The sequence below is a fragment of the Cynara cardunculus genome (genome assembly GCF_001531365.2).
Source record: "Cynara cardunculus var. scolymus isolate 2C chromosome LG 14, CcrdV1, whole genome shotgun sequence".
Classification (NCBI taxonomy): domain Eukaryota; kingdom Viridiplantae; phylum Streptophyta; class Magnoliopsida; order Asterales; family Asteraceae; genus Cynara; species Cynara cardunculus.
The window spans coordinates 6,334,565-6,359,125 of NC_037541.1; the positions used below are offsets into that span (position 1 = coordinate 6,334,565).

General features: G+C 36.7%; 1 protein-coding gene across 1 annotated transcript; it reads right to left on the reverse strand.

The window, feature by feature from the left end:
- Window positions 1–1,567: 1,567 nt before the first annotated feature.
- LOC112526696 (chromo domain protein LHP1-like) lies at window positions 1,568–12,694 on the reverse strand. The gene is made up of 6 exons (XM_025137084.1): window positions 12,242–12,694; window positions 12,061–12,086; window positions 11,471–11,557; window positions 10,353–11,123; window positions 1,891–1,951; window positions 1,568–1,784 (listed from the first exon to the last, which is right to left on the reverse strand). The coding sequence occupies exons 1-6, from the start codon at window positions 12,581–12,583 to the stop codon at window positions 1,731–1,733; spliced, it is 1,341 nt and encodes a 446-aa protein (XP_024992852.1). The 5' UTR covers window positions 12,584–12,694; the 3' UTR covers window positions 1,568–1,730.
- Between the last annotated feature and the right edge of the window lie 11,867 nt (window positions 12,695–24,561).

Below are 24,561 nucleotides of genomic sequence, written 5' to 3' on the forward strand. Positions count from 1 at the left end.
GGGGGTCTTTATTTGCCTCTACCAGTTCCAAAAGATATATGGCAGGACTTATCCATGGATTTCGTCCTTAGATTACCCCGCACTCAAAGAGGAGTCGATTCGATCTTTGTCGTTGTGGATCATTTCTCGAAGATGACACACTTCATTGCTTGCAAGAAAACTGCTGATGCAAGCAACATCACCAAGTTGTTCTTCAAAGAAATTGTTCGCCTTCACGGAGTTCCCAAGACAATCACTTTCGACCGCGACACAAAGTTCATTAAGCTACTTTTGGATTACATTATGGAGAATGTTCGGAACAACACTTAACAAAAGTAGCACTGCCCATCCACAATCCGACGGCCAGACCGAGGTAACGAACCGCACTTTGGGCAATATGCTCCGAAGCATCTGTGGAGACAAACCCAAACAATGGGACCTTGCTCTCCCATAGATTGAATTCGCTTATAACAGCGCAACCCATTCGGCGACCGGTTGCTCGCCGTTCTCTTTGGTTTACACTTCGGTTCCCAAACACGTCGTTGACTTGATCAAACTTCCACGACTCCAAGGAACAAGCATTGCAGTGGAGAATATGGCAAAAAATGCACACGCAATCAAAGAGAACATAAAAGCTCGTCTTGAAGCAGTTGGAATGAAGAACAAAGATTAGCCGACAAACAACGACTAGAGAAGATCTTTCAAGAAGGTGATGATGTGATGGTATTTCTCCGGAAAGAGCGCTTCCCTGTTGGCACTTACGGAAAGCTCCAGCCAAAGAAGTATGGCCCATTCAAGATCACCAGGAAGATTAACGACAACGCCTATGTTGTCGCTCTCCCTGACTCTCTCCACATCTCCAACACCTTCAATGTGGCCGATCTATACCCATACCACGAAGATGATCCTATCTTAAATGAGAACTCGGGGTCGAGTTCTTCAGAAGTGGAGGAGACTGATGTAGACCAGTTAGCCCGAAAGATCGACGAGCAACAAGACCAAGCAAAGCCACGACAACGAGCCACGCCTTGACCCATGCCGGCTGAACCTTTGATTATTTTCAGATTTATTTCTTTTTTTTCTTATTATTGTTTAGTAATTATCTAGCTACCATAGTTATCTAGCTACCATAGTTATCTAGTTACCATAGTTATCTAGTTATCATAGTTCTTAGCCTATTTAAACATGCCTTAGTCTTATTTGTTATTCATTCAATTTTCAATTCAACAAAGCTTAGCCTTTTTTTGAGAATTCTTGTTATTTTCCTAAACCCTACGCTTGTAAGGTTTAATCAATTTTCTGGGTTCTGACGATTGTCAACCCTTCCGCGTTTCCTACTGCGTCACCGACACAAAAGAAAATGATTAGAATGACTGAGATGGTGGATTAAAATCGAAACACAACATCAAAATATGTATTATGCCAAAGTAAAACCACAATATGAAGAGGTTTAAAAGGGCAAAACCAGTATCATTTTCCTTGTGCTGCACCTTTCTTTAACATAGTTGAACTGATTATGTAGTTGATCAAGACCCCTTTCAACGATTAAACACACTTGACATCGTAAAATGCAGGCGACAATCCAGGATAGATAATCTCAAATAGAAAGATGTAGATATTTCTATAGCCTACCGTAAATCCAAAAACACATTACCAATATACAATACATGTCGTGTCATTATTTACCGAGAATCGACAGTCTGAAGGCTCTGCATCATCAAGAAAAATGAAGATCCAAAGTTCCATGACACTCATTCAGAGGTGGGACTAATATACTGAATATGTTGCTCATAGAAGTTGATCAACTGGGGATTGTCAATAAACAAATAGGAGGAATAGTAAGTGAAGAGAATAAATATTCACAATGTTTTAAAGAATGTGGATGTGGGTGTGGGAAGCAGACAACTTTACCAGTAGTGGATAGTTAGTTTTGAGATATCTGTTATCCACCATCACTTCTTTTCCATCAGACCTGCAACAACAATAACAAGTGTTCATAGTGGATACTTTGGCACAACATGATGGAAAAAAATAGAAACTAGGACAAGTAGGAGATCAAAACGGATATAAAATAACTAGCATTAAAGTATAGAGTACAAAAATTCCTTGAGAAAAAGGACTAGCACGACACATGAAGTGATGAATATTTGTCATTCAGTAAACGATTTGGCTTTCCAAGAATGTTTTCAATGCACGGCCTTCTTTCATTTACATATTACATTCGAATCAGAATGAAATGTGCATACAACTTTACTAGGTGGCAATTGCTATACGGCTGGAGTTAAAATTTTGTAGAATCCAGTTCCTCGGGTATGCATCTTTGAGTTGGATGTGTGTGCATATGCCTATCAACATCTAAACATAAACCTCATACAATGCAAACTGAAAGATCATTGTGTAGTGGAAGGGATATCAAATTTAGCTTGTAGGCTTACAGATCCCATGAATCATCAGTGCAAAATTTGTGAATACAGATAAAAGATCTATATTTTTAAGAGCAAGGGCTAAATTAGAGAGATACATGACTGAATATCACCATTATTAAACGAAATGAATCATAAAAGAAGTAGGTTTAACATGATTGAATTAACTTGAACATTGCCAAGAACAATGTATATCTAAGCATGTAGCAGAGGGTCATAACTCACAATGGGATGGCTCATGGCTCTATTTAACAAGTGACAACATGCTTCCCCAACATCACATAATATCTCTTACAAATTACACAACATCCAAAAGATGCAAAACCAATATCAACAGCATAATGGCTAATCAAGTATATATACACACTCACTCATCAGGCAGCTATCATGATTTGATATCTACACTTTCCCTAATTGTAGAGTTATTTTCTTCTTGTTGGATATTTCTTGATGGGTGCTTTTTGTTTGTTTGAAATGTTTGTCATCATGATAAATAACCTACCTAAGCCATATTTCGTGAATTTATGTTTCACACGTTTATTCTAGGCTTTCTAAACAAGATCTGTGTGACCTAGGTTTAAACCCTTTAATATACATTGTGAGCATTGCCATAGAAAAGCTTGTGTCTTGACCTCAAATAATAATTGTTCAAATAGTTCGAAACAAGTAGCAATAAAACAATTTAATTTATGATTTATCTACCAATATCCAGCGTCTTCTTCCAGCTATAACATGATTCTACTAACAAGTGGGGAATATCATTTATCCACCCCTTTACTTTAGTATATGCCTTGTTAACTGATCTACCTGCCCCATTGCTATATATTCTCACATGTACAAAACCGATATGGGTTGTAACATGATTTATATATATATATATATATATATATATATATATATATATATATTTGTATATATGGTAGCATTTTCCTAGTTATCTTTCATATTATTTATGACCTACAAGTTCATCTTGTCAATCTGAACTTCACTTTGTACCATATAATGTTCTTTATTTGAATGGGCACCTCTCTATAAGGAGCCTTTGACATGCGAATAGGCAATATCTATACGTGCCATTATCAGATAGCAGAGTTTTTAAATTTTTCCTAATCATTCAGTGATTTCCCATGCATTTCCCATGCTTGGGCAATAGTTCTACATGCCACGTCATGAATGAATCTACAGTTGACCACCAAATAGACGTTCATGCTCTGATAGAACATCCAAAACATACTTTTTGTGATGTAAGATCTCATAATGCAATCATGATACCTTTATCAAGAAGGTAAGAGTCATCCAACATCAAGAACTTATGCTGAAACTCATCAACAATACCTTGATGCTCATCACTTGTAGGCACAATATTAGACCAATATATATAATCATAAACTATTGGAAGTTAGATAATTGAATAATTATTGACACTTTAGACAAGTCAAACTGCTCGAGAACCTAGAAGAATCATTCAAAACACACCCAAGAAGACTACTGCAAAAAAACAGACTTTGGCCAACCCTCATGACCGATGAAGCTAGATGTGGATAGGATGGTTGTTGCGTAGAACATTCATAACCACTTTTTGTAACAAGGAACTATGCACGCGCATAACCAATAATATCATAGGCTTGAGAGTACCTTTGTTACACATTGCCTTTTATATGAGGAAAGCCATGAGGATGCAGTTTCATAGTAAGACATCATACTAAGCACACCCAATCATAAAGACATTCAAAAACCCGTGTATTAGTTTTTACATAGAACGTTCATCCCCTCCTGCATAGCATTGTACCATTTTCTGGACACTAGAGTGACTCTCACATTCTTGTGAAGAAAGTGAATAAGCAAAACCAAAACAAACCAAACCAACCAAACCAAATGGTAAGCAAAATCAAACCAAACGAACTAGTAAATTCGACATGAAGTAGGCTCTGGGGAAGGTAAGATGCATGCAGCCATTACTACACCCCAAGAAGTAAAGTGGCTGTTTCAATGAAGATCTCTAGCTTGCGAAAACGTTTGCAAAGGGTAAGAATAACAAATGCAACAAAAGAAGTTTTGAAGAGTTGATGAACAGCTTTGAGACGAAGTTAGAAATAGAAGAACGCACTAGTAAACAACATGAAATAAGATTAAAACAAATCGGGGCATTAAAAGCAATAGGGGAAATACGAAACAACTAAACAACCTAACAAGTGAACCAAAATAACCCTTCCTGAGAATAAAGTGAATGTCTATAAATATGATGAAGATGCATGAATCAACTTAAGTTTATTTGTAACTTTACCCTTTCTATCTAATTCAGCAAATCATAAATTTCCATCCACTTTTGGACCAAAAGTACATATCCCCCTCGTGCAATTTGTGGTCAATAATTTATGGATATGGTCAAAGCCACGTCATCTTGACACACTCTAAAATCACTCAATATGTAGATTAGGCATAGAGGCAATGTTGTTTCCTAGCTATCATATAATAGTTGTTTCAGTTACTTTGTTATTTGTATAAAGATAAGCTTGGACAAGTTGTTAATATATGTCAAACGAATTATAAAAAGGCATCATGCCAATAGTGCCATTAAATTGACAATAAGTTAAAAGAAAACTCTTTTCTAACAGAGAAAAAGAAATAGAAAAAGATTAGTAATTTAGTATACAGAAAAATTAGAAGAATTTATAAAGAGAGTTCTTTTTCTTAATCTCATGAAACAAATTGTTCAGCCTAACGAGGAACTCAAAAACTTAATCAGAAACATGACAATGGGCATTGAGATAGTGTAGGATAAGGAATCATCCTACCATCAAATTTTGTATTTTGCACCAAATGGCTTTTTGTTTGTACGGTTCAAACAAGCGGCAACTAAATAGTATGAAAGTGTTCAGCAATTAAAACCATCAATTTAGCCCAGAACACATAAATGATTTCAACTAGTAAAACTGTCGCAAGCTCTAACCAATTAAAGTTGATTGAAAATTATAAATGCAAATAGCATTCCTTGTGGTTGAATGATACGAACAGAAAACTGAGAAATACAAATGCACATTGCCTGCATAAAATATTAGGATTGACACTTTGGTGAGTTGATTCTCTAAATTTTTGCACTATAAGTTACTAAAGTAGATGCTCATTCGCTCCTGAATAGGATTCCTCTTAGGCCAAGGAGGTCCACCATAAAAGTCTGGTACCACTGAGTAATCCAATGAAAAAATGTACGAAAGGAAATAAAATTTTGTGTGTCAATCTAAATGATATGAAGATAGCATAGAAAGCCGGTAGAAACAGTTTTAGGATGAAAGAATTGGATTAAAAAGGAAATGGGAAAGAAAAAAAGTATAATATACGATGGAAAGTAATAAAGAATGGACAGGTTAAACAATATAATATAAACAGGTCTATGTGATGCCTAAAACACCTTCACTTTATATGTTGAAAAAATATGAACAGAAAAGGATGTAACCACAAAGGATGTAAATCCTTTTCTAAAAATATGGAGGCATAATATTTGGAAGAAATTTTATATATTTATTGAACTAGACTTTATAGTTATCCACTTAGAGTAAAAAAAAAATGTGAGGATCACGTTTTAAGTGGAATATGAAGACATGGCACAACAGTAAAAAATACAACAAAACTACTTTTCAACCAAAAACATTGACCCTTCAATCACATTGGTTTCCTAACATAGAAGATCACGGATAACAATTCTGGAGCTTATTTTATTCTAAAAAACACAGCTAGAGATGTTCCAAACATTTATCTATATGAACAACAGGTGGTAAGGAAAATAAACTAAAACCAAATTAAACGAGCCTAGTATACCCATCCACAGGTGGGGTGACGGTGGGATGTATGCAAACTTGACCCTATCCCTAGAAGTAGAGCGGTTGTTTCTATCTGTAAAAACCTCCGGCCAACACTTGGTACAAATCAATGGCATAATTCTAGTACCACCCCTCGATGGCTGGATGGCGCCATCTGGCGAGCGTCAAGGGGGTCGCGCCCCCTTGTGGGGTCCAAGGGGCAGCGAACCTGGCGATGGTGCCACTATAATGAAGGGAGTGCTTGGGAAAAATGACTTTCTAAATGTTCCAAGTGAAATTTAGAAGCCTTCAAGTCTTGTTCAGAAGCTTCTAATTCTGAAGTGGTGTTCACTCGGAGCTTCGGACTCTAAGGGTGTGTTTAATATCGAGACAGGCAGGACAAAAGAACACATAAGAGGACAGGATAGAACAATTGTTCAACGTTTGGTATGATAAAACTGTACAAGACAAAATAATTTTTTTTACCCAATTCACCCGTGATGACTTGTTTATATCTTTTATATATTTTGATTAATTTATTAAATTTTAATTAACTAAATATTTTTGTAACAAAATATATAATTAGAAAGTTTTAATCAAAACGATTAAAATGACACAAAAATAAAAAGTTTATGTAGCTTCCAATTTGTATGTTATACTTTTTCTATATTATTTTTTACTATTAATATTTAATAAATTAACCAAAATATAGAACCAAACAAAAATAATATTTTGAGAACAATAAAGTGAAAGTTTAAAAAACGTAAAATACCATAAATAAAATTTATTTAATTTTTTTGGTAAAAGAGGACGGAACCCCATAAAATACCATAAATAAAATTTAAAGAATAAACAAAACGTAAAGAAGGGGAGTCTTTGTTGTTTTAGAAGAGAATTGGGTTTTTATTTTGAGGTTATGTTGGTAAAAATATAAGTATGTTCCACCTTGTTCCATATGGTAGGGGTGGAAGGTGGAACGCGCCTTTTCCATTTTGCTTCATTTTGTTCCTGTCTGTCTTGGTCCTAAAAAGCGCAATGCAGTCCAAGGCGGTAAAGGTCCCGGAAGCCGATGCTTGATGCGGATGCGCTCATATCATGCACGTGATGCACCCGGTATTCAAAAAATACTTATAAATTAATTCTACATATCAATTTGTACCTTAAAAATACGTACCTATCAAAATATTTCACTTTTAACATAAAGTAGTTCAAAAGGTGGTATTAGAATCTTAAAAGTTTGTGAATCGAAATAACAAAACACACAAACTACTACCATGAAGAACACAAGTAAATGTATAATAGTCCCCAATCCCTAAACTAAATGACCAAGTGACCAACTAATACTCCCCAAGATCAGGATCATCAAACCCCAACACGGGTTCATCTCCCTCATCATTATCAAACCCTCCAATATCTGTTTCCACCTCAGCTTCATCATCTTCATCCTGAAGAGCATGTCCTTTTCCTCTAGCATTTCTAGTTCTTGATGGACCCGACCCATCATCATTGACTCTCCCTCTTGATGCTCTAATGAAATGAGGAGTCTCATACGCCCCGGAAGCTCTACCTACGTTATCCCACGTAAGATCATCATCAATAAACACCAAATCATCATCTTCATCATCATTGCCCATCCTCCCCATCAACCACTCATTACTTTCATCTGTCTTCTGATATGCGATCTTCTATTTTTGGCTGTCGACTGCTTCTTCTAGTTTAGGTTGCGACTTTTGCTTCTATTCTATTAGGTCACCACTCACGTATATGTTCTTAATCTAATATGCGACTTGAGACTTGAGAGAGGCTTCTATTTTATTAGGTCATTATTACGTTCTATTTTAATCTACAAAAAGCCCAACTAAAAACCTGTAAAGAATGAAAAAGGAGCCCAAACATGAAACATACAGGATGTGTTGATGCACGCATCGTGTGATGCATAGGTGATGCGACCGCATTAGAGAGCATCATGGAATCGCTTCGCATCGACCCTCTGATGCGTTACCTCCAGCACATCGGAGCGCATTATGCCCGCATTTTTAAACCAAGCTGTGTGTTCACATAAAAGTCCTTCCACATAAGGGTCCTGCCAAACATGGAGCAGTAATCCCTGTTTTGTTTTGTCCCTTGTACCAAATGCACCCTAGTAGGTCTAATTTTGAAGGGCTTATGACTTGGAAGAGTCAGAAAAGCTCTGAAGCGTTATGATTTGTATGCCATTTTGGTAACTGCCCACAAATTACAACAATTATTTCCATTTTGCGGGGAGATATTCTCAGGCATTAATTTATGAACGGTTATTCTCTAAGTTTAAAAGGAAAAGATTTCTACCAAAATCGTTACTAAAAACCTGAGATTATCCTCGAGTTGATTACATGACACCTAGGCAAATTAGGGTTGAAATACAACTTAAGGAAAGCAATCTCATACACTATCTCACGGTTTTATCCATGCTTATACAATTTGTTTTCTCGGTTTTCTGAAATTCCTCCTGCAAAATCACGATTAAGGCACAAGCCCCAAACGAGACGTAGGCCTTGGTGGTAGAAGGGCGGTGGAGAGGGGCACGCTCCTCTCCAAAGGCTAAATATTAAAATATGACTAAAACCTTCTCGAGATCTTTTTCCAAAAACTTTGCGAGTTCTTCTTGCAAAACCTTTGCAAGTTCTTCTCTCAAAACCTTTGCGAGTTCTTCTCTTGTTCTCGTAAGCCCTACCTGCTACTCGTTACGTTGTCCTTCTTTAGTTCCCATCTTCTCTCGTTTTCTTCTTTGCGTTTTCTTCTTCGATTCCTCTCTAGTTCACTAGACATCACGTACATGTCTACACTTCTTTTATATTTAGTCTCTAAAGGTCCCTTCAAATCTTACACGTGTCACTGTCCCACTTCCTCTCCCACTTTGTGGATATAATATACATATATATACATAAATTTAACTAATAGATCAATATATTTTCCTGTTTGTTACTATACACATATTTCATGATTGAAAAAAGTGTATGCAGATTTCTTTAGTAATTTAGTATGATATATTATTTTATGTCTAGTACTCCGATTATCCGATATATGTGCGTGTATATATGTTGCTAATATATTTTCTATGCATAATGTGGCAATGGAAAGCATATTGGTGTGTATATATATATATTGTGTATTTGTGTAGTACATATATTGGCGTTAATAATATATATAATTATACATATATAATATACTAAGAAAGAAATATATTTATATATACATACATATATATATAAGAGGAATCAATTGCAAACCATTCTCATTTGTGAAAATCTTACAAACCAATCTCATCCATCCANATATAAAGTATACTCACCTCATGAATATATATTTATATATATATACTAATACATGTTTTTTAGTATATTATATTATATATATGATAATATTAACAAAAATAAATGTATCAATGTATGTTACAAGTCTAAATGCACAGCTGGATTCCAACATTGAGTGGGACAAGAAAAAAAATCATAACTTTTGGGTTCCAACACCGAATGAAGGAAGAAAAAAACCATTATATAAAATGTATGTTCGTGATTGTATGAGAGAGGGAGAATAAAGCCCTTAGAAATAGCTTTCTTGATGTTTGACTTCAGTGCACCACAACCTTACACATTTAAAGGGTACACCCATCTTAGGAGAAGGAAACGCCGCCTCATACACGAAATTTGGACGCCTACCCTCTAGCGCTTTTTAAAACAATGTTGGTACATATATGCGTGTGTGTGTGTATATATATATATATATATATATATTTCTGCCTCGGGGCTTACGCCTCGCCTCTTCGAGGGAAAACGCTTTGAGGTTCGATCATGCTTTTTAAAACCTTGATGATATATGATAAAAAGAATAAAATAAAAATAGGGTAAATAATCAGAAAATTCAAAAAAAGAACTCGAGAACAATATAGGAAAGTGCTTAAATTTTGGAGAACGAGCTAGAAGTAAGCAACAATATACAAACAGACGAACAGACAAAAGTGTTCCTTATAATCGTAACACTTCTAGTTCCTTATAGTTAATCCATATGTTGCCAAATGCATTGAAACTATACTGATTTTTTAACTAATGATATAGAGAACAAGTAATAAGTGAGAAGTCGTATACAAAATGAAGAGAGAGAGAGATGCACAAACCTCAAGACCGAAAAGGTCACCAAGATGTCTTGCGTATCATTAAGTGTGGATATGGAATATTCAACGGGCTTGATGATCTTGGTAATGCCATACATGCTTCTCGAAGTATCTACCATGTTCATTGAACCAAAACAGTTGCCCACTTGGTCAAAGTTTTCAGTCCCATGCTCTACAACTACACCATTAACGTTGGTTATTCTTTCTATTCCATCATGTGCCTCATTAGTGACAATTGGGTTTATGTCTTGCTTAAACCGCTTGACAGCACCAGATTTTCTCCTCTTAGCTCCAACACTGCGACTAGCCCAAACAGATCTTGGTCCATTCACATTTGAGATCCCATTTGAAGGACTTCCTCCTTCACCTGATCGATCTTCTTCAGTATGTATAACAAACTCATTTACGTTTTCCTTATCAGTTGAAGATGTATCCTTAAGTTCACAAAGCTTCACATTCAACTCATTTGTCTCATTCATTTCTCCAATTTGTTGGGGGACCAATAAAGATCCATTATCACTCAAATGTTTCGTTGTTTTAACATTGCCCACAACACCAACATTGTTTTCTACCCATTTACTACAAGTGGGATCTTTGCCAGAAGGATGCGACAAGGGTCCATCAATGATTTTGATCTTCACAGAGGGCACATCATAGGTAGCAGCAGGAGAACTTTGTTGTTGCTGCTTCTTCTTCTTCTTTGCTTGTGGTTGAGGAGCAACTGCATTCTTGCGTTTGTGTTTCCGACTTGATCTTTGTTTCCCTGACCTCATTCTTCAAATTTCATCAAACAAGAAAGCATAAATAATAATTTTTCCAAAATGTCTTTCCTTGGTATTCACGGATTATTTGGGATATTCTTAAGGTTGAGCGTATAGATTAAGTCATGTGTGTGTTTAGTAATATAAACTCTCAACATCAAGTATAGCCTGTAAAAAAGATGATGTTGGCCAGTACTTCTCCTTGTGAGCAAATATGCTGGAGGGTGAAAAATATAATTTCCTTAATTTCCACGTTATGACTTATATTATATTCGGTGCTTATAACATGTGTTACCTTGAGCAATCCCAAACCAACCCTTTATATAATTAAACACAAAAACCATATTATAAAAGGAATACCTATCTTCGAATGCATCAATGACATCAGAGCATGACATAAGATTCTCAACTGGTTCCCAAGTATTAGCCGCCTCTGGCCATCCGCGCCTTCACAAAAGCATATGAGCATACCTTAATGATTTAAAGAACGTACCTTAATGATTTAAAAAACACACCTTGGCAAGAATAAATTCCTAACAATTCAAATGTCCACATTCATATGCCCCAAAAAAAATGAATTACCATGAAAGGGCGCCTTGTGACATCAACATAAAGAATCATGAATTAGGAATGAGAATTGAAGTTCGGTAATTACATTAACTAGGCAGAGACACAACCACATTATACATATCAAACCACTATTCCATGCTTCCAAACACAATCTAAATGTATATGGGGAACTCCTGGGATTGGATAAGGAATCGCAGTTGGAGCAACATGGAGTTCAAAATGGGCTTCAACCTTAATTCCATGCACTCAAAAGCTACCACTGATCAAAGCTAAGCTAACATTTTGCATATTTTCCAATTCACAACAATCCCAAAACATAACACGTGTTTGCTGGTTATAATGTGCTTGTGAATAACAAATTAAATAGTTAGAGCACTCACCATTTAATGAGATACTGTACTTTACTCTTTCTCCCCCAAGCAAATGATCACGAAGCAAGCCATTGATGTAAATTCACACACAGAAAAAACACCAAGTCAGAGAAATGCAGACATATAGAAAGATTGAAATCAGAGGAAAACAAATAGTGTGGAAAGACACGAAGAAAGAACAACAATAAACCTTGCGACTTCTTTTCTTTCGTACTGATTCGATCTCATAGAAACCCTCAGCTAGCTTAGGACGCTCTTCCCCATCCTCTCCCTCGCCTTCGCCTTCGCCTTCACCTCCTTCATTTTCTTGGTCAGCGAACTGATCGTCATACTCCTCGTCATATTCATCCTCTTCCTCATCTTCATACTTATCTCCGCCGTCATTCAGAAGTAACAGCTGCTGTTGTACTTCACCATTCCGCTTGTAGTACTCTGCATCAACGTTCCCAGGGGAAACCAGGTTGTTGTGGACCTGAGGTGGTGGGGGTGGAGGGTTGGAACTGATGCTCTTCCTTCTACCTCCGCCTTTCATTGGTCAATTTTGTCGTGTTGATCGGTGGATGAAGGTTGATGTATATTCCAATCGTAGCGCAACAGTTTTCCCCTTTCGTCCGTTCTTCCACGCTCTCGGATACCAATTTTATTTGCACGTTCCGCTTCTCGGCCCAAACTAAAAAACCTAAAGATTTTAACCGGATACGTTCATTCATTAAACATTATTTTAGAGTAAATTACCTATTTGGAAACGGTATTTGGTTCCTCGATGTTGAAAAAATTGGAATAGAAAATCCATTTCATCAAATTTCAAATTCTATGAACAACTCTTTCAATTTTACTGAATTTCATAAATTAATTAATTCATGATTCCTTGTTATGATTAAAAATTTTGAATTTCATTTTTTTGCATCAATTCGACCAACACCGATCATCCATTCACGCCCTACCCCACCATGACACCACTATTATTGTCGTTACAACTGCCACCCACCTCCCATCAACGCAACACTATTGTCACCATCACAACCGTCACCTACCATTACCCAACCCACCATTAACCACCATGCCACTACTATTTGGTCACAACTGTCATTGCCACCCCTTCACCTCACCCCACTCACAACCATCATCGCCTCGCATCGCCACCCCGCCACCCGACCACCAGGACACTATTGTCGTCGTCACATCTACCAACCCACCACCCACCCCTACCCCATTGACCATCATGTCACTCTTGTCGTCCTCACAACCCTACCATCAAACCTCTTTACCACCGCCTCACTGATCACCATGCATTACTATCATCGTTATAGCAACCACACCTACCCACCCCCGACACTATCCACCCAATAGGAGACAGGGCTGGAGGAGGTGGGGACATGTGAGGGATGAGTCAGGGTAGGGTATGGGGTCCACCACACACCCATGTGGGTGGTGAGATGGGTGTGGGTGAATACCGAGGGCACCACCTTGCCCCACCCCTACTAACCACTATGCCACTATTGTCGTCACAACTACCCCCTGCCACCACTTACCCGAGTGGTTATGGAGGGGTGGGATTTGTGGCGGGTGGTGCTCCAGTGGCTAAACTTGAAGCAATTCAACTATTTTTAGTTTATGTTGCTCATAAAGACTTTAAGGTCTATCAAATAGATGTAAAAAGTGCATTCTTAAATAGAAAACATAAAGAAGTTTATGTCGAACAACCTCCAGGGTTCCTTGACTGCAAGTATCTAGGTCATGTGTAGCGAATGGATAAAGCTTTCTATGGGTTAAAGCATTCCCCTCGTGCTCGGTATGGCATTTTTTCTTCATTTCTTATCACCGATAAATTTGAACGTGGAAAGATTGATCAAACCCTATTTTTTAGGAAAATTAAGATCAGATCATTCTTGTTCCGATATATGTCAATGACATTATATTTATATGGATCCCTCTTTATGTGTTCGATTCTCTAAACGCATGAAGAAAGAATATAAGATGAGTATGATGGTGAACTAACATATTTTCTTGGTGTTCAGATTAAGCAATCTGAAAAAGGAATATTCATTAGCCAAAATAAGTATGTTAACGATATGTTGAAGAAATTTGATTTAACCCAAAGCTCAACTATGAAGAATCCCATGGTACCTCCCTTAACGTTGAACAATGACCCAATTGGGAAACCTACGAACATTACTTCCTATCGGGAAATGATCGGCTTCTTGTTGTATATGACAACTAACGAACCTGATATCATGTATTCTACTTGTTTATATGCACGATATCAAACGGAACCCAAAGAATCCCATTTGATCGTTGTATAGTGAATATTCTGATATTTAAAGGGTACATCCAATATAAGTCTTCGGTATCATAAAGACTCAAGGTTCGATCTAGTTGAATACTCATAATTGATGATCTCTTTGCCAACTTTTAACCATTGACTCTTCGCTTAGCTCTCAGTTTCCAAAAGCTACACCTTACGTTGTTGAACCAACTGCTGAAGAAATAGTGGAATTCTTAGACGCCATCTACTACCACTGGCCAACGGAGAAAGGCTCCACTGAACTCAACAGATCTCTATCCAAAGTGGAGAACAACAAGATGTCAACTATCTGGAGCTACATCTTATCTCACTTCATCTAGAGTATGGGTGGAAAGACTGGAGGCTAGGACCAGGTAAGAAAAGTAGCCCTAAACATTGCCTATTCTGTGATCTACAAAAGAAAAGTAGATTACGCTCAGTTGATCTTTGATGACCTGGTCATCAAGATTAATAAAAGACAAAGGGAAAAGGTCATTTCCTACATGCTCTTTCTCAGCGGGGTCTTTGTAGGGATCTTCAAGGATAAATACCCTACTGAAGGAGACGTACGGCTGTCCAAGTTGGGTCATCGAACCCTTGACCACAAGGTCAGGGAGACAGAAGTTGGTCTCTTCTCAGGCATGTTTCCTCCTTCCTCTTCCAAATCTAAACCTTTTTTTTCTAAAACTAATTCGTTGATTTTACCTTTAGTGATACCCCAAGTTTCACGTCCTTCTCTGAAGAGATCATCTGAAGCCTCTCTTAGTCATTCAAGGAAGGGTAAGAAATCAAAAAGGGTGAAGGCCACAACTCTGAGTGTAACCTCTAGACAGGTTACAGTCATTGAACTTGGCCTCAGCACCCAGACACCTACAACAACCTCCACCAGCTCTTCTGCGAAAAATTCCTTAGCTGCAGTCATATAAATAGGTGCTTCCACATCAATCACCTCAGTGACTCAAATCATTGAGAGTGTGATTCAGGGCTTGTCCATAGCCCTGCTGTTGTACATGATCAATGTCTCTTTACCTTTAGCAATTGATTCCTCCTATCCATCTTAGGTCTCTACTACACGTGTTGATGAGGCAGAAGTGGTTGTCCCTACTAATGTTGAAGCCAAAATGGGCACAAGTGTTGAGTTTAAAAATGTTGTATTCAAGTCCTTGAGCTTAAAGTGTTTTAATATGCTTTATATTGTAGTTTACATGCTTTATAAACTAGTTTGTTCATTGTATTTCGTAAGTATAAATAGGGGTGCTTAGTTTTGTTAGTTACCTTAGCATTGAGAGATATCTTGTATACGTGAGATCATTGAGAGAGATTCAAGAACGCTTTGTACTCATATTCAAAGTAATATACATGCCGACATATTCAATCCCTCAATCTGTGTTATTGATCTTGATTAATTGATGTTATTAACGAATATGGGCTAATAATTGGTATCAGAGCTAAACAGAATCATCTTGGATTGTTTTTGAAACTGTTTTGATTGTTAATTCTTGAAAATTTGGTTCGACATTCTATTTTGGTTCGTAATCTGTTTTTGATCATTTTGATCAAATTGGGCCATTTTGATTCATAATTGGTCTAATTAGTTTCTTTAATAGTGTTTCTGCATTGTTTGCAATTCACTATATGCAATTCATTTCAAGAAATTTGGATTTTTGAGCAATTTTTGTGATTTGTTTGAAGTTTCTGTTTGAAGTTGTGTTTCATCGCGCATTGAATATTCAACGGAAGATATTCATACTCTCATCGCCCATTGAATTTTCTCTTGAATCCTCATCGCTCAAAGTGTTGAAAAATAACTGTGGAATTGCTTATGGTCATCGCTCAAATTTGCACGATATAATGTAAATCACCCAAAGCTTGCAAGGATTAAAGGTTCATCTCTCAAATATTGGTAGTTAATATTGTAACAGCCCATATCACACATTGCATGTAACACATACTTCATTCATAAGAAATACATGTTTATACACCACTCAGGTCCCTTAGTACAAGAATCTACCCTACATTATACATGGCCTAAAAATTCAAAATACATTTCTTGTACCAATCAACGTTCATCTATCAAAACTATATATCATAGACAAATCTTCATGCAGATAGGCATATAGGAAAATATCACAATTTTACCTTTCCCTTACCGTCCGCACCTCCTGCAACACATATTTAAAATCACAAAATGAGGGTTAGACCGGAAGGTCTAGTGAGATCCCTTTTTCTATGTTATTGCAAGGTGGATATCATCAAAACTTTGTTTAAAACAATTTTTCATATATATAACAAATATATGAGCAGGTAAAAACATAATACCAATACCTTATCAATTCCAAAGCCAATCTCTCAGCTTAATTAACACATCCAAACCTAAATAGGTTTGTACCAACCAGGTTTCTCATAATACCACTTTTAAACCTTTTCAGTTAAAACAAGGTTTATTCAAAGTTTCAGGTGAAAACCTGTTATCCCCTTCTCAATAACATCCAACTACGATGTCCAATAAGAACCCTGATTCTAAATCTTTAAATCACAAAGAAATAAATATTCCAAATCACAGTAATCTTAAAAGATATAATAGTAAGAGTTATATTACACGTCACACATATAAATGCCACCCTTATATCCAAAGGTACATCTCTCCTTGATATGTCACCCTTATCCCATGGTACACCTCTCCTTGATACATCACCTTTATTTCCTCATCAAATTACTTTATAAAAATATTTTTAATTAGAACAGACCGAAGTCATAAATGTCCTAATAGAACATCATCAGTATAAAGTCATCTTCATCAAAATTTCTCATTCTTTATCATCATAAATGAATAATAATGATTTATTTTAAAATACTTTATTCAAAATATAAACCAGGCAACTTAACAAATTTTGGTCAATATAGACTTGGCCGGACTTTAACTCCGGTCAAGTCTTGACCAATATACTAATCCAGACAACACTTAGTCCCAACACAGCCGGTTTACAAATTCGAGCACCACAATCTCTTGTCCGAATTACAAATCCGGACAACTTAAAATCCCTTGTCCGATTTACAAATAAGAACAACACAATATTACCTCGATCAAGTCTTGTCCGGTTTACATCTAAACCGCATGTTACTCCATTGGGATTATAAACAAATCGGGAAACTTTGATCGTATTTCTACTTCTCCATTTAAAGACCATAACCGATTTACATATTTCAAAATCTCACCATCTCTCTAAACCGTACAATACTATGATCGATTTAAAGCTATATCGAACAACACGTGTCTGATTTAGCATAATCCAGACATTACTTGTCCGATTTAAAATCAATTCCGGGTGACAAATTTATAACATAAATCAGTTATTCCAAATGAAATAAGATGAATGACATTACTCACCTTAAGTTATTTTTTTGAGAATCAGATAAATTCAACTTGATTCTTAGCAAAATAAGCAATCTGATCAACCCTTCTTAACTTTAAATCGCTTACTAGATTCACAAAAATGGCAAGAGAACAGAATGGAGGATTAACCCCTTCTTTTATACCCTTCCTTTTAAGGAAAGGCGGCTAAAAAATAGCCTCCATGTGCATGCATACATATACTACTCATGCATGCATACATACTACCTACATTCATCCATGCATATATATATATATATATATATATATATTAACATATGCATTTTATCCATCTAGCATGCATATTTATGTATATTAAACTCATACACACTAACACATTTTCAGCATAAATATGTACATACTCACGTGATCATATACAATAATTTATCATGCAGTCATATAGCATATAATATATAATCACGTATTAATTACCTCGGGTGATAACCAAGACCTGGTTATCGCAAATACGTTGCCCTTTTGGACAATATCTTGATTATCGCTCAAAGTTTGTGAAAATTCATCTAAGTGTTGGTTATGTCGTTCAAAGTATTGAGCGATATCGTGTGATAGTAAATTTTTAAAGATAAAGTGTTATGTGATATATTGGGTTTTGGAGTTTATCGCCCAAAGCCTAGGCGATAAAGGATTATATCGGACAAGCCCTTGCCCGATAAACGTGTAATCCGTCCAACACTTGAGAGTTTATGGTTTGTGAAGTTCATCACCTACCTTGTTTCCCGATAAACCAAGTTCATCGCCCAAAGCTTGAGCGATATCTTGGTGTGCGATTTATTTGTTGAGTGATAAAATCATTGTGCGATATCTTGAAAGTCTTTGTTGAGAGATAAGTCATAGGAGGGGGACTCTATTCTGAGGATTCCAAACCAGTTCGAGATCATTTTCTGAACGATTAGTTCAAGTTTACTTTTGAAGATGTCTAAGGATATGCTAAGCATCAGGTCTGATTCTAAGCCATCTGTTCTAGCTTTCTGTAAGTATCAACAATGAAAGAGCAGATTGATTCATTTCTTGGATAATAAAGATGAAAGGTTAATGAAGTCCGTTAAAGATGGACCGTATGAATGTCTTGTGGATCTACCTGATTGCACATCACCTGAAGGTATTATATATAGGAGCAGAAAGCAAAAGAAAGATCCCAAATATTTTTATGAGCTTGAGAAACAAAAAGCTTAAGTTGACAAAGAGGCATTGACCTATATGTTGATGGCCATACCAAATGAATTGTTCAACAGAATCGATAATCGTGGTTCAGCTAAGGAACTGTGTGATGATCTGGAAAAGCAAATGCTTGGTAATGATAAGTCTATGCAGACTAGAAGGAACCAGTGTATCGGTGCATATGAGGGATCCAAAGCTAGAGACAATGAATCAATTATTGAATCCTACAACCGGTTTAATGTCATTCTAAATGATCTGAGAAGGAATGGCATTCAAAAATTTGTGTTTGAAATCAATTACAAGTTTTTAAAGAATCTAAAGCCCAAGTGAAACACTCTTCCAGCCAACTTGCAAATGAACAAGATCATGTCCGATGAATATATTCATGATCTGTACAGTATTTTTTACGAACAATAAGAGACTGTCAAAGAGTTGGTCAATGAGAAGAAAATAGTAGCTGACCCTTGGCTCTTTTGTCTGGAAAGCAGGGAAAGGGTAAATCTGAATCGAATAACTCCAAGTCTTTGAAGTCTGAGTTTAAGAACAATCTGAAAGTGAGTCTACTAAAGATTCATCCGCTAATTCTAATGATGATATTTGAGAGTTTTCTAAGAAGTTGGCCCTGCTAACAAAGAAGTTTCAAAAGAGGTTTGGGAAGAAGAAATTCAACAAGTTTGAAAAGAAAAAGGGTAAGGAGGCCAGGCAAAAAGTTTGTACCAAGAACGGGGTGCTTGCTTCAACCCATAAGAGGGATTTCTTCAAACGCCACACTTTGTGCTCTTCCTATTCTTTTACATATCCAATGGGTTGATCAATATAGACCTACTCATCCAGAAAACCATTTAAAAAGAGGACTTAACCTTCATTTCGTGAACCTTCCATCCATTTTGTGCAGCCATAGCTAGGACAAAATGAAGGTTTCTAAATGAATGACAGGAGCAAAAACTTCATTATAATCGATACCAAACCTTTGTTTGTAGCCCTTTACGACCAATCTTGCTTTATACTTATCTACCTCACTTCCTTCGTTTAGTTTTGTCTTATAAACCCATTTAACTCCTGCAAACTTCACATTACTTGGAGGATAAACCAATTCTCATGTATCATTCATGATGATGGATTTAATTTCTTCATCCATTGCTTGTTTCCAATTTTTATTTTGATAGGCTTCCTCAAAACATAGAGGATCTGCGTCAGCAAAGAGTGCAAAATCTGTCGTAGCATCGAAATCAAGATGTTAGGTGTTGCTATAGAGGTGTCTTAAGGTTCAAGTCATTTTTACCGATGACTCATGAATAGATGGGGTTGAACTTACACTCGATGTTATAGGATCGTTGACTGAAGTGGATGGAGAGATATTTCTAAAACTTGATGAGAGTAAATCTTCTTGATTCAAATTGTGAGCAGTGTTATAATCCAAAAAAATGGGTAGTCCCATTTTTTATGATTCACGCAATCTTCCCATGCTTTTCCCCTCATCAAAAGCAACGTCCCTACTTATTATATCTTTTCTTGTAAGAGGGTTAAAGCTTATATGCTTTTGAGCTTTCGCTATATCCCACAAAAATTGCTTTATCAGAATTGTTATCTAGTTTTTCTCTTCGTTGTTTTGGAATATGAGAGTATACAAACACCCAAATACTCTGAGATGAGTGACATTTTTGTTTATATCCGCACAATGTCTCATGAGGTGTCATATTTGAAAGGCTCTTTGTAGAGGTCCTATTCATCAGGTAACATGCACAAGCCACAACCTCGTCCCAAAATTCGTTTGATAGTTTCTTGCTTCTCAACGTGCTCCATGCCATTTCGATTATAGTCCTACTATTTCTTTCTGCCACCCCATTTATTTAGGAACGAGTAGTGAGTTGATGTTGGCTACCATTTTCTTTCAGAAAATCTTGAAAATAAAGTGCATTATACTCCCGCACAGTTTGATCTAAGGGTTTTTATTTGATGCTCACTTTGTTTCTTTACAAGGGCTTTAAATGTTTTGAAAAAACTAAAAACTTATGATTTTTCTTTTAGGAAGTATATCAAAGTTTTATGCTAAAGTCATAAATAAATGTGAGAATGTAAATGTTACCTTCAATTGAAGAGTTCTCATAGGGCCATAGAGTTCATATGTACTAACTCAAGTGGTTTTGTTGCTTTTCCAAGTCTTGTCATATGAGAACGGTTTCTGTGATTGCTTTCCTAACATGTACCCCTCACATATTTGTTCTACCTTGTTAATAATTGGCGTATGCTATCTGCAATGCAAAGCAGGTGGTCGCCCTAAGATTAGTCGTCTCGTATAGCGGGTTGGATATCCAGGTTAATAAAAAAAATGGCGTACCTCATACAAGTTTATGTTTTCACATATAGGATTATTCGCCTAAATTTGCATGCCCAAAGCGGCGATGCCATAAGAGGGATGATTGTTGCATAGATAGGTTAAAAGAGACAAAAGTGTCCTCTTGGAATTTCAATAGGAACATCTTGTTTGACGTCATACCAATCCTGCCAAGTAAATTGTTAGTTGATCATCATCTTCTTTGTGAATAAAATTGGATCCCTCCTTTTCTTTTGCGAGTCTTTTCTTGCAAAACTTGGTTGTATGTTCAAATCACTGGCAGTAATAACATTCTATTTGCGAGAATGGTCTTTCTCGTCCTTTGCCTTTGTAATTTACAGTTTGTTCTTTCTTGTTGTATTCAGAATCTTTGGTTTTACCATATGAGGTGTCTTGACTTGTTGATGCCAATTGGAAAGCTTGTTCACAAGAGGAAGAATGAAATTGTCTCGTACGCAATTCATGTGACTGCAAGGTCCCTAACAGGCTTTCCAAAGACAGAATTGAGAGATCTTTTGATTCTTCTATGGCAACCACTATACAGTTGAATTTCCTGGTTAGACTTCGTAATATCTTTTCAACCACTCTTCTATCTTCAATACTCTCGCCGTTCAACCTTAATTGGTTTAACAAAAGGATGACCCGGTTGTAGTAATCTTCCATAGATTCAAATTCTTTCATCTTGATATTGTTAAATTTCACATTTCAAGGTTTGTAGTCGCACTACCTTCACATTTTCTTCCCTACGATAGGTTTTATATAGCATGTCTTCGATGATGTTGATGCAGATATCCTTTCAAATATTACTTCATCCACAGTCTGATAGATAAAGAATAGTGCTTTTCTGTCCATTTTCTTTAATTCTTTAATTTCAGTGTTTTTTTCTTCTGGGAGTTCATCTATATCTTCGGGTTCATCAAACCCGTCTTCCACAATATCTCATAGATCTTGTGACTCATAAAGCACCTTCATTTGTATGCTCCAATGGTAATAATTCTTTCCATTTAATTTAGGTAGTTGTGGATGCATATTGGATGCTCTAGATATTGGATGCCATTTGAATCTGGCTCTCATATCACTATGTTGGATATGAAGAAGAAAAAAGGTAATGTAATTACCAAACACTTATAATCTTTACTTGCTTAACACGACATCATCGTACATAGACTACACGGACATATACATATACAGCCTAAACCAAGCCGTTTTGATCCTTCATGGCACCGCTTGGGAGAAACTACCTTAACCATAAATAACTAACTTCACATAACTACCCAAACAAGCAACTAAACGATTACTTAGTCTAGCTTAACTTTTAACAAGATTTAGATAAGTTTGGTAAATATTTGTTATTATCCTTTCATTGATCTTGTAATCTCTTTCATATAGCTAAGAATCTTTTCCTTTGACAGGGTTTGTGAACTTGTAAGAGTTCAGTCCTCATGAGGCTTAATATGACATAAAATTCCCAATCTCCTGCAAATGCAAAGAAGGTTGCATACAAAGTCAAATATTGTGGCCACATGGACAATTGGAATACGGTGCCTAACTTTGAAGAATTATGGTTGCATGCTTTCACAACTAAAATGTGCCTATAAAAGGAGAGTTGATTCTTTATTTGTGCATCACCCAAAACACATCCTTTSACAAAATACATACATACAAAATCCTTTGTATTGTATTTTTCTATTCCAACCTTGTAAACACTTCAACATATAGTGAATTGGTTCTCGGCTTCCTCCGCCCGTGGTTTTTTTCCCGATTTGGGTTTCCACGTAAATCCTTGTGTCTATTTTACTTATTGTCTCGTTTCTTTTCGTTCGTGATTAATTACGCTTAATTAAAATATTAATTCCATTCCGCGTCAAACTAATATTATTATTTGCTCGGATTCTTGGGGTGTGTTTCAAACACATTTACAACAATTGGTATCAAAGCATCCGGGTTTTAATATTAGTTTGTTGGAATTATTATTTTAAGCGTTTAATCATGTCTTCGATGAAGTTCGATATTTCGTTACTGGATCGAAACACCAGATTCCCTTTATGGCAAGTCAAGATGAGGGATGTTCTCATCCAGATGGATCTACATCAGGCGTTGTTGGGCGTTGACAAAATGCCCGCATCATGGACAAACGAAGAAAAGGAGATGCGTGGTCTGAAGGCTTTATCTCAAATCCGCTTACATCTATCTAACAATGTATTGCAAGATGTTCTGAAGGAAACTTCTGCGGCTTCACTATGGCTGAAATTGGAGCAGTTACTAATGACGAAGAGCCTACCCAACAAGCTGCATCTGAAGCAGCGACTGTTTAATCTCAAGATGATGGAAGGTGGCTCTCTGTCCGATCACATTTCCATGTTCAAAGAGTTAGTAAATAACTTGGAGAACATGGATGTCCAGTACGAGGATGAAGATTTGGCTTTATTCTTGTTGTCATCATTGCCCGAATCCTACAGCCATTTTCGGGATACTATCATCTATAGCCGCGACACTCTTGTGTTAGATGAAGTTCTTACAGCCTTAGACTCTAAGGAGAAGATGATGCAGATTACAGGTGGAACAGAAACAAAGGCCGAAGGATTAAATGCCAGAGGTTGAACAACGGACAAAGGTAAAAACTTCCAACGAGGCAGATCCAAGTCTAAAGGCAAACAGAAGTTTTGCAACTATTGCCACAAAAAGGGACATACTATCGACGAATGTTTTAAACTGAAAAACAAGGAGAGGTTGGCAGACAGCAAAAAGGCAAGTACTTCGGCTGAAGCTGATGTAGCAGAGGCCGGTTGTATTGGAGAACTTCTAACAGTTTATTCAGATGAACTGAATTCTTCTGATGAATGGATTCTCGACTCTGGTTGTACTTTTCATATGTGTCACAACAGAAGTTGGTTTTACACATTTGAAAAGGTTAACCATGGTTATTTTTGATGGGCAACAACTCTACATGTCCAGTTGTTGGACACGGTTCTGTCAGAATCCGAATGTATGATGGAGTCATCCGAACCATTGGGGATGTTCGATACGTCCCTGACCTTAGAAGAAATTTGTTATCACTCAGCACCTTTGATAAAAAGGGTTATGAGTTTGCCGGTAAAGCTGGAGTTCTCAGAGTTTTCAAAAATGACTCTGACTCACTGAGGGCCAGACGAAAAACCTCAGATCTTTACTTTCTCGAAGGGCAAACAATTTCAAGTGATGTTGCTGTCGCTTCAAAGTCACTCTCAGAACCAGATCAGTCCCGTCTTTGGCACCTTCGACTCGGCCACATGAGTTTTCAAGGCATGTCAGAATTGAGTCGAAGAGGTTTACTTGGTAATT